The 13,924-nt window shown below is 34.6% G+C and overlaps 2 protein-coding genes across 3 annotated transcripts; both read right to left on the bottom strand.

The window, feature by feature from the left end:
- Window positions 1-3,229: 3,229 nt before the first annotated feature.
- On the bottom strand, window positions 3,230-7,730 carry LOC114323429 (uncharacterized). 2 transcript variants are annotated; one of them, XM_082899785.1, is made up of 2 exons: window positions 5,567-7,730; window positions 3,230-3,893 (listed from the first exon to the last, which is right to left on the bottom strand). In XM_082899785.1, exon 1 carries the CDS (start codon window positions 7,565-7,567, stop codon window positions 5,588-5,590), a length of 1,980 nt encoding a protein of 659 aa, XP_082755911.1. In that variant the 5' UTR covers window positions 7,568-7,730; the 3' UTR covers window positions 3,230-3,893; window positions 5,567-5,587. The 2 variants fall into 2 exon arrangements, with proteins under 2 accessions (XP_082755911.1, XP_082755910.1); XM_082899784.1 differs by having other exon boundaries at window positions 3,230-3,845.
- Window positions 7,731-12,345: 4,615 nt separating this feature from the next.
- On the bottom strand, window positions 12,346-13,924 carry LOC145804761 (peroxidase 5-like). The gene is made up of 2 exons (XM_082899783.1): window positions 13,491-13,924; window positions 12,346-13,297 (listed from the first exon to the last, which is right to left on the bottom strand). The coding sequence occupies exons 1-2, from the start codon at window positions 13,737-13,739 to the stop codon at window positions 12,524-12,526; spliced, it is 1,023 nt and encodes a 340-aa protein (XP_082755909.1). The 5' UTR covers window positions 13,740-13,924; the 3' UTR covers window positions 12,346-12,523.

Raw genomic sequence — 13,924 nt, 5'->3', positions numbered from 1 at the left:
GATACTAGTAATTAAAATTTCAAGGAAAAAAAATATGTAATGACACAAAAGAAACAAAACTCACAACATATAAACGTAATGCTATTCTGAAAATGAAATACTCTGTCTTGATATAGAAATCAGATCTATTTTATAGAGCACATCATCAACCATAAATTTTCAAAATACTCTATCCATCTAACGGTAATTTATTATTGTCGATAAATTTTCAAAATATTCTGTCAATCCAACGGTAATTTATTATTGTAACGGCTAGTTGTCAAAATATGTACGTAAAAGGTAATAATTTTATTTATATTTTGAAGAAAATTTAAATTTATATCACCCTTCAAATTATTTATAATCCACAAAATAAACTATGTCAAAATAAACCAGCTCAAACAACATGAAACCAACCAGTTCAAACCTGTTCTTGCTAGCCTCAAAACTGTAATCGAATTACTCAACCCGGTCGACCGGTGGGTCAACCGGCCGGTCAACTGGCCGATTGACCGGTTGCTCCTAATGCCCAAGGTTCAAACCAAGCAGTTCAAACCAACCACTTGATAGTTCACACCAACCTTGACGCAGAGGTCGACCGGTTGGTCAACCGGCCAGGTTGGTTGACCGGTTCCTCTCTCCAACGGTCACGCACAGTGTTTTGTTGAAATGTGTACACTGTTCTCACTTTGATGATTTGTTTGATGAATTCTCAATTTGATACCACTTTGGTGAAACCGTTGGAGCATGAAAAAGTGCTTTTTTTGCCAAATTTTAAATTTGATGCCAGGTTTGGTTCAGGGTTAGAGATGGTCTTATAATCTCATCTCTGATGGCAGGTTTCTTATGAGAAGATTGGGAGTTCAAACAATTAATCACAATCTACCATAAAACTAACAGAGACGTGGATATTATAACTAACCTAGACTACACCACTGCAAAGGGTTTACATTTTTTGCTTCATGTTCCTCCATCTGTGGTAAACCAATTGCATGGTGATGTTAATGGGGTTTCTTACCCTAGACTTGTGTACGCTTTTAATATATTGTCCCCAGTAATTAAAAAAAAGAAAAAGAATAGGATTTTGATAATCTTTTTGTAAAATGCTTTGGACCACTAATTTTGGACTCTTAAACCAACCGCAAACGATGTGTCATAAGTCACGTTACTGAAGAATCCCACTAAAATACAAAAATTATTCAATAAGTGCTTATCATATCATTAAGAATTAGATTTAGAGGTCCAAAATTAATGAAATGTAGCATTATGCAATTTTCTTTCATCTCCCACCAAAAATGATGGTGTGATCTTATTTATGACCATGGGATCTTTAAATGCACTGAGAGATTTTACTAGACAGAATTTCGCAAAGAGTAATGTTAGAGGCTCCAAAAATTCTACCAAAAGTTTTACCAAATGTCTCACATGGGTATGTGGGTTCCACACCCATGTGAGACATTTGGTAATGTGGGTCCCACACCCATGTGAGACATTTAGTAAAACTTTTGGTAGAATTTTTATGTGGGTCCCACACCCATGTGAGACATTTGGTAAAATTTTTGGTAGAATTTTTGAGGCCTCTAGCATTTTTGTTTCGGAAACTGTCCCTACTCATATTTGATGATGCCAAATGGCAATGCTGAGTATGAAACAAATGATTAATATAAAGATAGGGCCAGGCTTGTCTCCAATTTATTTTGTGGACCGAACAGTATTGTTGGGTCTGTGAGGTTTACCACAGGTCCTGTTTTGATAATTCAAACCATTTAACGTGTAGAGTTTGTTGAGTACTTTATCTCTACCAAAAATTACGTTAATCGGATATCGATAGCTATTTGATCAGATCGGCTTTTAGTCAACAATTTATTTTGAAAATTATATTTATTGTTGATAGAAATTTCATCCGATCAAGTAACTATCAATATCCGATCAGTGTAATTTTTTACAGAGATAAAATACTCGATAAGTTCTACACATTGAACGGTTCGGATCATCAGCTCCCACAAGTTGAACAGTATGCTTCAGTCTGATCTCAGATTGAAAAGAAGCTTGACCATAAAGATATTTGTCAGAAAGGAAAGAAAAAATTACTAATTAATATGAAAAAAAAAATACTTAGTAACTTAAATTTTTATCATTTAAATGTCACAAAATGAAATCGTTTAATTTAAGCTGCCGACCATTTCTCAAAGAAAAAAGATTGCTTCTCAAGTTTAATCATTATGTCCTCGCTGTCTAACCCAAAAAACAAAAGAAAGAAAAAAAAAAAAAGTGACGGGCAGGTACAACACAGTCCCATAAAATTGTAACAAAATAAACAATAATTTATCTCTTCTACTTGGTCAATCTGTACAATAATAATTCTCAAAAAAACAATATGCTTAGTTATCATTTTTCAAAAATATTTTTTAGAAAATTTTATTTTTTTATTTTTTGTATTTTTTTGTTTTTATTGAATTTTTTTAATATTTTAAACAATTTTTTTAATTTTTAGACATACCTAACGTAAATATACCTAAAAAGTAAAAAAAATTGAAAAAAACCTTTTAAAAATTCATTAAATACCAAAAATATAAAAAAATATGAGAATTCAGTATATTTTTTTTGTATTTTTATATATTTACTAATTTTTAAAAATATGTTTTTATAAATTTTTTACTTTTTAAATACATCTAAGTAAGGTGCATCTAAAAAAGTAAAAAAAATGTTTAAAATTTTAAAAATATTCATTAAAAACAAAAAAACACGAAAAATAAAAAACTCAATTTTTAAAAAATTTAATTCAAAAAACTCAAACCAATGTTTGGTTTGAGTTTGGGAAATAAGTTTTAGAGATAAAAAGTACGAGAAGTTGTTTAGTTTGGTTTTTTTCAAAAGAAGTTTTGAAAAATTATTTTGAGAGAGAGTTTTGAAAAAAGTGACTGATTTGATGTATGTGAGAGAGATTTGTTTGGAAAACTTGTAAACCAAACAAGTTTTGAAAATTTTTTTTGAGAAAATTTATTTAGTTTGATTATCTTTGAAAACTTATTTGTAAAGATTTTTTCCCAAAAATATCTTTGGATTTTTCTCTCAAAAGGACAAGGCGTGAGCGGCCTTCGGCCAATGGAAAACATGCATTTCACTCAAGGCAGCCCCAAAAATGGACCATCCCCCCAACTACAGAGCTCGCGAATTGATTCTCCCTACGTGGCTGCATTCCTTTTGATTTTACATTACATCAACAAAACTCTTCCACAAAACAAAAGGAGGCTATAACAAAGCAATTGATATACATGCTCAAACTAAAATTAAGTCTTTACAATTAGTCACACCACAAATTATGATCTAGTGAGATTCTCCACAAAGAATGACGACATCTTCATACAGCATGCTCAAACTAAAATTAAGTCTTCACAATTAGTCACACCACAAATTATGATCTAGTGAGTTTCTCCACAAAGAATGATGATTCTTCAGGATAAAAACTGGGTATACTTCAATCCTTTCCTTTGTAAAAGCGTATCTCTGAAGTATATAATCATCTGTCATTCTGAGTGACTGCCCAGTTGGCTTCTTCCTAGATGAGACAGTCTCATACTGTGTTTGGTTGGAGGATTTGAGAAGAAATTTGAAAAGATAAGTGAAATGTGAATAAAATATACCTACATTTCATCTAATTTACACATCTTTTTCCTTTCCTTTTCAAATCCTTCCCTAAATCTCTCTAACTAAAAAAAAGCGTCAAGGGAGGAATTAGAGGTGCCTCCTTCATCCCCAGTAATATCAGAAGCAGAGCTATTCCATCCATTCTTTCCTCCATCCGCACTATTATTGCTGCTGTCAGGTACATATTGATCTGATGACTTCTTGTCCATCCTCTGGTCCTGCATTATTTGAAAAGAACCCAAAGTCACAAACCTTTTGTCCCAAACCTGATAAGGAAACAAAAAAGAAAAAAACAGAAGATACAATGCCCTTATATTTTTAAAAGGAAAGGGAGAGGGATGAAGAATTGAAGAGTCATTATTCAAGATCCTTGTCACTTATTGGTTTGCTGGCTTGCAGTAAGAGGTTAGAAAGCACTTCTTTGCCAAAGATCTGAAGGTTGGCAAAGAAGAGAGGATAAGAACCATCAGCAGTTGGTGGTGGAACAACAAAAAAACTTTGCTAAAGCAGCCTAAGACCGTCCAATTTATCATATTTAGGAGATCTCCTTCAGTAATTTGTTAACTTGAGGCTTTGATCAATCAAAAAGTGCATGAATATCAACATGAAACGACTATGAAACCGTATCATGTCATATCAATTTTGTGAATGAAAAAGTCATGCTAACAACTTTTTCCAAATAGGCTTTTGAGATAAATGCAACTGGCTTGTCATGCTAAAAAAAGATTATCATAACGGTAGGACCAAAATATAGCGGCCACTAACACTGGTTGCATATTCATAGCATACAAGATGAGACGGTTTCTCCAAACTCAGGCAACTTTTCAGTAATAAGTACATCCAGTTTAGGAGTAAGTACTGGGTATAACAGTGATATCACGTTGTGGTATCAGTAATAAGTACATCCAGTTTAAGCCTCGTGATTGTTGACTCATGAAGTTACACTAATTGAAAGCCCAATTAATATCCAGCCTTTCAAAACACCAGCAACTTGTAATGTCAGCTTTAGAAAAATTACTCAGAAAATTGAGAAATTCGATGGCAGAGCAGCACAAAGCATTTTAGAAAAATATCAAGAAATTAAACTCTTGTGATTACACTTGTATGTCGAGCTTCTCTAGTAGACACTAAAAACCAACTAGAAACATATCCACCTTGTTTGGTTTAACTCTTCAAACACAATTTAAAAAAAAAAAAAAATTTAAAATTTTGTTTGGTTGAAAATTTTTAAATTTTTTTTTTTCAAAATGACTTTCTCTTTCCTACACATCAATCAATCACTTTTTCTTTCTCTTCTCTCATTCTTAATCACTTTTTCTCTCATATATATTTACTCAACTACAACAAAATATCAAATCATCCCAAACTCTCAAACTCTAAAACTATTTTCAAAATATATACAAACAAACCAAAAAAATTTCTAAACTTTTTCTCCAAATTTTTTTTTTTTGAAAATTTATCTCAAAACACAAACCAAACACACCCATAGGCTCTGTTTGGTGGTTTGAGTGTGGTGTTTGGTTACAGTTTTTAAAAACTGATTCCACACGTACTTTTGCAAACACGTCTATCCGGTCATCCTTCCGGAAGTTCCCTAGACGTCTGGCTGGTTGACCGGAGTAGTGTCGTTTTTTTTTTTTTTTTGCACTTGCTATTTTTATATTTTAAATAAAAAATATTTTTAAAATTTTAAATTTTTTTTTTGTGTGCTTTGAATAGAATTTTAAGTTGTATGTTTGGTTATGAATTTTCAGTTTTTGAATCAAATATCATATCTCATATTAAAAATTTCAAAACTTATAACCAAATAAATTTTCTACACTCAAATTATAAATAAAAAACTTACAAACTCAAAACATAACTCTATTATTAAATTGTAATTTTAAAATTTTATGAAACGCTATTAGAATTTTTCTAAAAAAAATGATATTCTAACTACCTGAATTCGTTGGTGTTGGAATTAAAAATCACAACGGATCCAGAGCGGCTCATCGAATTGACCCTGCAACTTATCTCCAACCTGGCATCCCAAGCCCAACCGTCCCATATCCAGCAACTCATCCCTCTGGTGCCACGCTGGCGTGCCATTCTCATACCAATTACAAGTCAACCTCTGCAACCCACTCCCATCCAACCTCACCACATACAAATCACCATATGGCTGGTATTGATTGGGCACCGACACTGGCTCCGCCGTCACTCCCCCCAAGTTGGCAGTCATCAGCAGCCACTCCCCATTTGCACTGAAGCACACATGGTTGATCCTCTCGGTATCCACATCACCCGATCCTTCTGGTCCGGCCACGTGTATCCTCCGGAGATCCGTGCCGTCCGGCCGAACCACATATACACTGAAAGCATTCACGTTGTCAGGGTTATGTCTATTCGATGAAAAAGCAATGAGTTGGCCGTCTGGCGACCAGCTTGGCATCGTGTCAATCCATGGCCCCTCCGTTAACTGACGAATTCCATCACTGTTTAATTCCCCATTAACGGCGTCAACTATGTACAAGTTCTTATGTCCCGAACGGCCGGACCTGAACACAAGGAACTTGCCATCGGGCGAGCACGACGGGAATGCGTTATTACCAGTATCTTCTCTAGTGAGGACTTTTATATCAACTGGGACATCTTCACGATCATCCTCAAGAAAATTTGCAGATTCGAATGATATTCGAGCAACCTGGACTGAGGCTTTTACCGAATCAAAGATCGGTCCCAGTGATGTGAAAATCACGTTCCTCTCCGTCGGAGACCAGCAGCTGTAGAACGATGTTCGCTCTTTGATCAATGACCATCTCTTTGAACCGTCTGATTTGACAATTTTTAGGCCGGAGTTGGAATCAAAATCCTGATTAAACGCGATCAGATCGCCGTTTGGAGAGAACGAAGGGAAACATCCATTGAGCCGAAACATTCGGAGTCCTTTGATTGGTGACGTCGCGTAACCGAGATGTGGAATTATCGAATCGCCGGAGGCTGATGACTCGCCTCGGAATCTGTGATAACCGAGAAAACCAAACTCCGGCGAAACAAACGGATTGTAGTGGTGGAAATTAGGGTTCAGTAACTCAGTAATTGGGTGAAATTTCTGCGACACCACATCGAAAATTTCAATATGACGAAAGTTGTTGCCACGGCGGCGCGTGGCTACGGCGATTCGCTGACCGTCGTGCATAGCCGCAGGAGTGAATGAATGAAGTCCAGCCGGTGTGACTCGGCTAGGGGAAATCGATCCGGTCAGTTCAAAATCTTTGGGCAAGTCGATCCGAAAAATGCTCCACCATCCATCGTCGGCTTGGCGGTGGAAGTAAATGGTGGAGTCGCCGGACCAAGTGGGCCAGCCACCGTGTCGACAGAGGACGGTGCGGTTAGTCGGATCAGATTCCGGGAAGACAATGATATCCGTGTGGAGGTCGTGAAATTCGCCGCCCCAGGCTCCGGACCCGTAAGACGCCACGGCTATGAACTTGCCGGAGCGAGAAATAGCCGGACTGTAATCAACAGACCCGTAAGGTGTCAGCCGAACAATTTTCTTATCATCATCGAGTCGGAGCCCAGTTGAATAAAGAGCAGACCAGCTTTTGAAAGGTTTGTCGGGCGGTTCGTGAGCTGAGATGAAGTATAGCGTTTGGTTTTTGATTATCGGACGGTCGTGGAAAAGGCTTTCGGGTGGTGAAGGTAGTTGCACCGGTTTAGCTGCTCCGGGGCGAGTTAAATAGATTTGAGGCGAGCCGGTTCTCTCGGAGACGTAGACGATGGTTTGGTCGTTGTCGAGGAACTGGGCGTTAAAATTGACGGAAATTCCGTCGGTGAGACGGCGTTCTTGGCAATCGGAGAAAGGGGTGTTGAGATTAGAGGGGATTTTGAGGGAGAAAATGTCGAAACCGTAGTGTGGTCTGCCCAGGGTGGTGAAGACGATTGTTCCTTTCAGTTCCATAGCTGCCTTGCCTGCTGTGATGGTGTGTGAAGACGGTTGGTTGGAGTTTCAATTCAATTCTAGACGTTTTGCATGACTTTGATCCCAATGTATGCTATCCATTGGCTCCACACTTTGCAACCACACAATTTTGAATAAATTACAAATACATCCATAAAGTTTATTTAAATTACTAAGTATCCCTTATAGTTTTAAAAATTATATTATGCCTCTAAGGTTTTTAATTTTATAACAAATACGCCATTTTATTAATAAATCATTAAGTTAATTAACAGTTTTTAATAATATTAAAATTTTATTTTAATTAATGATTCAGATAATTTTATTATTATATAGGAGAATATTTAGAAATTTTACTTTTTCAATTAATTCTGTTAAATGACAGAGAGGTATTTGTAATTTTTCAAACTACAGATACAATTCGTATTTTAAACAAATCTTAAAAGGTGTATTTGTAATTTACCCCACAATTTTTATACATGTGGCTTGTGACAGAAAATAAATATATATCAAGTCTTATTAAAATAAGTCATAATAAGATCATTGTTAAAATCAATTTTTTTAACAATTTTTTTTGCATATATAGTTAAAAATTGACATTTAGTGACTTTTTTGTCATGGTTTCATAAATTGTTGCTAAAATTTAATAATTAGTGATTTTTTCTGTGACGAATTTTTCAAACTATCATTGAAAGTTGAAGATTAATGACTTTTTTTATAATGATTTTTTTAAACTGTCACTAAAACTTATAAAGTGACAATTTTTTGTGATAATTTTCATATTATTGTTGAAAATTAATAATTAGTGACATTTTTAATAATGTTTAATAAAAAATGCTATTAATCCTCACAAGACTTATTAGATAATAGGCTTACCTATTAAGGTATACACGTAGGTCCTACTAAAAAACAAAATAATAACGATATATATTTTAAAATAATAGAGCTTGTTATAGCCAGTTCAAAAAATAAAAATAAAAATAGAGCTTGTCATAATCCAGATTAACAATTAGCCTCACCTTAGAGCATTTCCAACCCTGAATCAAAATTTTCATCAAATCTGAGTAAAAAAATGACTTTTTTCTCAATTTGATACCGAGTGTTCCAACGGTTGATTTTTATCAAATTTTCATCAAATCTGTGCCAGAATAACCGGTTGGTGGTCGACCGGTAAGGCAAATTTTTTTTTTTTTTTTTTTTAACTGTTTGAACCTTTTGGTGGTCGATCGGTTGGTCAACCGGCTGGTTGACCGTTTGGTCTTCCCCAACGGTCATGCACAGTGTTTTGGTGAAATGCGGAGCCTATTCTCCTTTTGGTGAAACGTTTGATGAATTCTCGATTTGATATCAATTTGGTAAAACCATTGGAGCTCCAAACCGTGTTTTTCCACCAAATTTCAAATTTGATATTAGGTTTGGTGAAGGGTTGAAGATGGTCTTAGTTATATGGGAAACACTATACGTAATTTAATTTAGAAGAAAATTGTATAATTTTATATTTTTTGAGTCATAATTAAAAGAAAATCATAACTAAATACAATATATGATATAATTACAGATCTTATGAGATCACTAAAATAATGTCATAATTAAAGAAAAAAATTGATTATAATGTTTATCATAACTAGGGATGCATATAATACTTCTTTCAAAAGTGTATATTAGAATTTTCCTAGCTATATTATTGATTGCATGCATAACAAAATTAGTAATGTTTATTGAGAAGGAAACAAATATAGTTTTTTAATGGGAAATTTAGTTATAAATCCCTTTTACCTTTCTTTCATTGTTAAAAGGATTAAGAAAAAAATTATACTTTCTAAACCCCCTTATAATTATAAAGTCTTGCATAAAGGATAAAATTTATTATTTAAATATTTTATATAACTATTATACCCTTAGCTTCTGCATATATAATCAGTTTCGTCATCAATTGTATCATAATCACCATAGTCGTGTCTTCGAAGCTTCAGTAGAAGGTCGGCGACACCATAATCGCGTCTCCCAAGCTCCAGCAGATAAAATTCATTGAAACAATAACACTAACAGATCATCAGAATCAATCAGACAAAGAATATAGCAGTTTCGATTACCAGAAATAGTTCGACATTGAAGGACCTAATCCTCATCTTCCAAGCAATTGTGAGGCAACAGATCACAAGAAGTATCGCGTTTTCTTCTTCATTTGACGAGATAACTTCCTGGATCTCTTTTGGCTTCGCTACTTGATACAAATGAAATTCGTAAAAAACGTAAGAGACGTGATCCATAAGTTTTCGTTGTAATGTTATATAATATTTTCCTCAATTTTCTCAGTACACAAACGAAATCGATCTATAATATTTGTGTGTATGAGTGTTGTAATGTTATATATATATTTGTGTGTATGAGTATTGTTGAACACATGTATTCTTTTCATTGAGATTTGTGATTGTTGATCGAGTTTTAAAAATTTTTCTTCTCAATTAGATATGTTGATTTGTTGATTAATTTGTTTTGTTTTTGTTTGTTTGTTTGTTTGTTTTTTTTTGATTTATTTTTGTTGTTTTTGATCTAATTTCATTCGATAGAATCAGAGTAAAATTTTACTTTGGTTCTATTGCTCTGTTTTTTGTTTCAGATAATGAGAGTAAAATTTTACTCTGCTTCTATTGCTCTGTTTTTTGTTTGAGAGAATTAGAGTAAAATTTTACTCTGGTGTTAGAGTGACAGTAAAATTTTACTGTCAAGAGGTGGTCATTGCCAAACACTTCAGCCGCCACAAACACTGCCTTCGCTTTTTTACTTTTGTATAGAGTAACATTTTACTTTTAGTTTCAAAGTCTCACAGTTTATTTATTTTTCAGAGTAAAATTTTACTTTTATACAAAGTAAAAGTTTACTTTTGTGTAGAGTCTAACATTTTATTAGTTTTTCAGAGTAAAATTTTACTTTTAGCTTTAGAGTCTCACAGTTTACTCGTTTATCAGAGTAAAATTTTACTTTTATACAGAGTAAAATTTTACTTTTGTGTAGAGTCTAACATTTTACTAGTTTTTCAGAGTAAAATTTTACTTTTATACAGAGTAAAATTTTACTTTTAGCTTCAGAGTCTCACAGTTTACTCGTTTTTCAGAATAAAATTTTACTTTTATATAGAGTAAAATTTTACTTTTGTGTAGAGTCTAACATTTTACTAGTTTTTCAGAGTAAAATTTTACTTTTAGTTTCAGAGTGTAACATTTTACTCTTATTCAGAGTAAAATTTTACTTTTATACAGAGTAAAATTTTACTCTGAAATACACAGTGAAGATGGTTTAATAGGAGAGCTGATAGATATGAGGGTAATATAGTAAAAGAAATAAGTTTTAAAATATTAGAGGGTTTTGAAAGTACTTATATAATTCTTATCCTTTTGAAAGACAAATTAGATAGTGAGGGAACTATCACCAAATCTCCCTTTCTTAATTTGTACATAAACTAATCACAGATTTAGACTATTTGTGAGGATTATGTTCAATTTAATGATTGGTTTCTATACTTTTATACTATTTCAAACAAATACAGTATTTTGGCCAACTGAAAGTTTTAATAGTAAATGTCTCAAAGTTCTATATTTTGGCTTGTACCTCTTATCAACTATTTGAAGATGCTGGGGTCATAATAACTGCCTTAGAATTGTACATTTAGTTTTACATAGTTCGAAATAGCCACCAAGGTAGCTTCTAACTAACTACTACTGAAAACTCTGTATATAAAAATTGTAAGAATATATATAGTTTTGGGTTTTGATATCCCACATCTTCACTTGTCATTGCTTTCATAAGTAATATGCCAACTGCAGTTTTCCAAAGTTTATTTGCTTTCATTCCAGACGATTGATCCAAAGTCCATCCATCTCATCATAAGTAAAATAAAATCATGGCCATATTGCACCTAATTGAAACTGAACAATGGGCATACGTACGCCAAACTCCTCAGTGTGGCTGGAGAATGGTTCGGACCTCAGCTAGATTTGTATTCGACCTGTCTGGATGTTACTGCAAGTCTACAGTTGAAGGGCAAGAAATGTCCATGATCACACAGATACAAGTCCAAAGCTCTGCGAGCTATCACACTCTATTTGAGCTCTTTTTACATTGATCTTTAACAATTATAGTCCTTTCCTTGATGCGGTTTTGCCAAATAACTGCTGAAGGAGATTCTCAGATGTCAACTTGTAATTTGTTTTGAAAAGAACAAATTAAAATAGAGATTCATTCAAATTCAGGATATATAGTTACCAATTGCCAACATGTTTTTAACTGATGGCAGAGAGAAAACAAAGCCCATTATTATTCGTTTGCAATCCTTATTCCTTTTGAGATTGACATGGTTGTTTGATATATAGGCCTGTAGATTATTTTTTTTCTGCTTTTGATTAGGTTATGGCTCTCTTGTTTTCTTCCCCCTTCCGACATGGGAATATATGAATTTTAGGATTTTACATATACGAGTTACATATTTCATTAGTCAATTTCTGTTTGATTGTTAATAAGGTTGTTCCCTTTGATGTCAACAATTCAATATCCTCCATACTTTGCCTGGGCAAGGAACACTCAAATAACCTAGTCAAGAACAGAGAGACAGAAAGGGAGAGCCATATATAATTGTGTGCATGTAGCATTCTTTTAATAAAAAAATAGTGATATTTTAAGTCCATGCAATTATGTGGAATGGAATTAATTATAATAATATTTTAAGTCTTTGGAATGTCATCAAATACCAATAATGAGAGAGGATACGTGTACATATAGAGTTTATTATAAGAACAACAAATCATCAACATTAATTAACAGAATGATTTACACTTGAATCATCAATCAGCATATCAAAAAAATAAATGAAGGGATACAATTATTTCCAAACACTTCCAAATCCCAGCCGCAAAACAACCTATGTACTGTTTAGGAGAAATGCTATTATCTATCATTAGGTTAGTTCACAACGTGACAATTCTTCCTAATCTCACCCAATTTGCCAGTGAGGACGTCAATGTAGCCCATGCGCACCATAGCAGAAGCAAACTTGGCCTCCCATTTGGAACCATATTTAGCATTGTACATCACTGTCTTAGCCGTTGAAGGGCTGCTTAGCAATGTCTGGTCGGAAGTTAGTACCCCACGGTGCTTCCTCAATACTGTGTAGTACTTGTTGTCCAAACGGTTTGGTGTTAGAACATCAAGAGCCACTGTTGGATTGATGCCAGCACCGGCATTGCTTGGAGGGCACTTTGTTTTCAAGAATGCTGCGTAGTTTGGATCCATGGAAGGATCTTGTGGGTGAGTGGCATTGAAGGAGTAAAGGCGGGTGGAGAAGGAAGAGCAATGAGAAACACCAATGGAGTGAGCACCAGAGAGTGTCACCATCTCATCACGTGACAATCCTTTTCTGGCAAAGTTGTCCTCCAGCTGTGTGGCGTTGAAGAAGGGAGCTGGTAAATTTTGTGGAATGTCATCACTCAAAGAAACACGTCCATCGCGACGTCCTGCTGGGACGACATAGTTTATCCCTCCAACTTTGAAGGCACTGTCACGAGCAGCAAAGGCAAGAATGTCCGCGCATGAGACAATTTTAGGGCATATAGCTTCAATCTGGGCCTTGGCCTCATCAATCACCTCGAATCCTCGTAAGCTTGGGTTGTTGGCTGGATTTTCTTTCTCAGCTGGTTTTCCTGGTGTCGAATCGAGTAGCACAGAACCATCACAACCCTGAAAGTGAAAACATTTGGTAACATTAACTAACAAACCGTAGGTGCGAACACGATGCATTTCAATTCTAATTATATATTTCGAGTTGTGTGTTTTATATAATAATATAGATAAAACAATAAACTATTTTATGAGAATGAAACTGCAATAATTATATATTAATTTAGTAAAGGAAGGGATAGGCTATACATACCCTGACAAAGCAGTCGTGGAAATGCATCCTAATGAGGCCTGCAGCAATGCCTGGATTCTTGGAGATGGCTTTGTTCACAGCTTTTCGCACAACTGCCTCAGCAGATGGACATGTTTTTTGATAGAATCCCAGTTTGAGTGGTGGTACTGCTACTGGTGAGGCCATAGCAGAGATAGAAAATGAGAAAATCATAAAGGAAGAGATCAGTAGTGCAGCAAGGACTTGGAACCTAGAGCAATTGGGATCCATATTTTTAGAACAGGAGACCAATCGAAGAAGAGCTGACAAGTATATAGTACAAAGCTGAAGGAGAGACAGCTACTAGTAGAATTGCTAGATATGGAGATTAATAGTTGAGGTGAATAGAGAAGGTGATATAGGAAGCATATATATATAGATAGATAAGCGGAGGAGGAGAAAGAAGATGGATATCA

Source organism: Camellia sinensis, chromosome 12, assembly GCF_055761805.1.
Source record: "Camellia sinensis isolate YWXY chromosome 12, ASM5576180v1, whole genome shotgun sequence".
In the NCBI taxonomy this organism is placed as follows: domain Eukaryota; kingdom Viridiplantae; phylum Streptophyta; class Magnoliopsida; order Ericales; family Theaceae; genus Camellia; species Camellia sinensis.
This window is presented reverse-complemented; position numbering and strand designations above follow the sequence as displayed.

What these genes read in the sequence shown, in the direction of transcription:
- LOC145804761 (XM_082899783.1), bottom strand. Translation starts at nt 13,739, where the DNA reads ATGGATCCCAATTGCTCTAGGTTCCAAGTCCTTGCTGCACTACTGATC. An exon ending in TCCACGACTGCTTTGTCAGG is followed by an intron (nt 13,298 to 13,490) that starts GTATGTATAGCC and finishes TTTCACTTTCAG; the next exon opens with GGTTGTGATGGTTCTGTGCT.
- LOC114323429 (XM_082899785.1), bottom strand. Translation starts at nt 7,567, where the DNA reads ATGGAACTGAAAGGAACAATCGTCTTCACCACCCTGGGCAGACCACAC.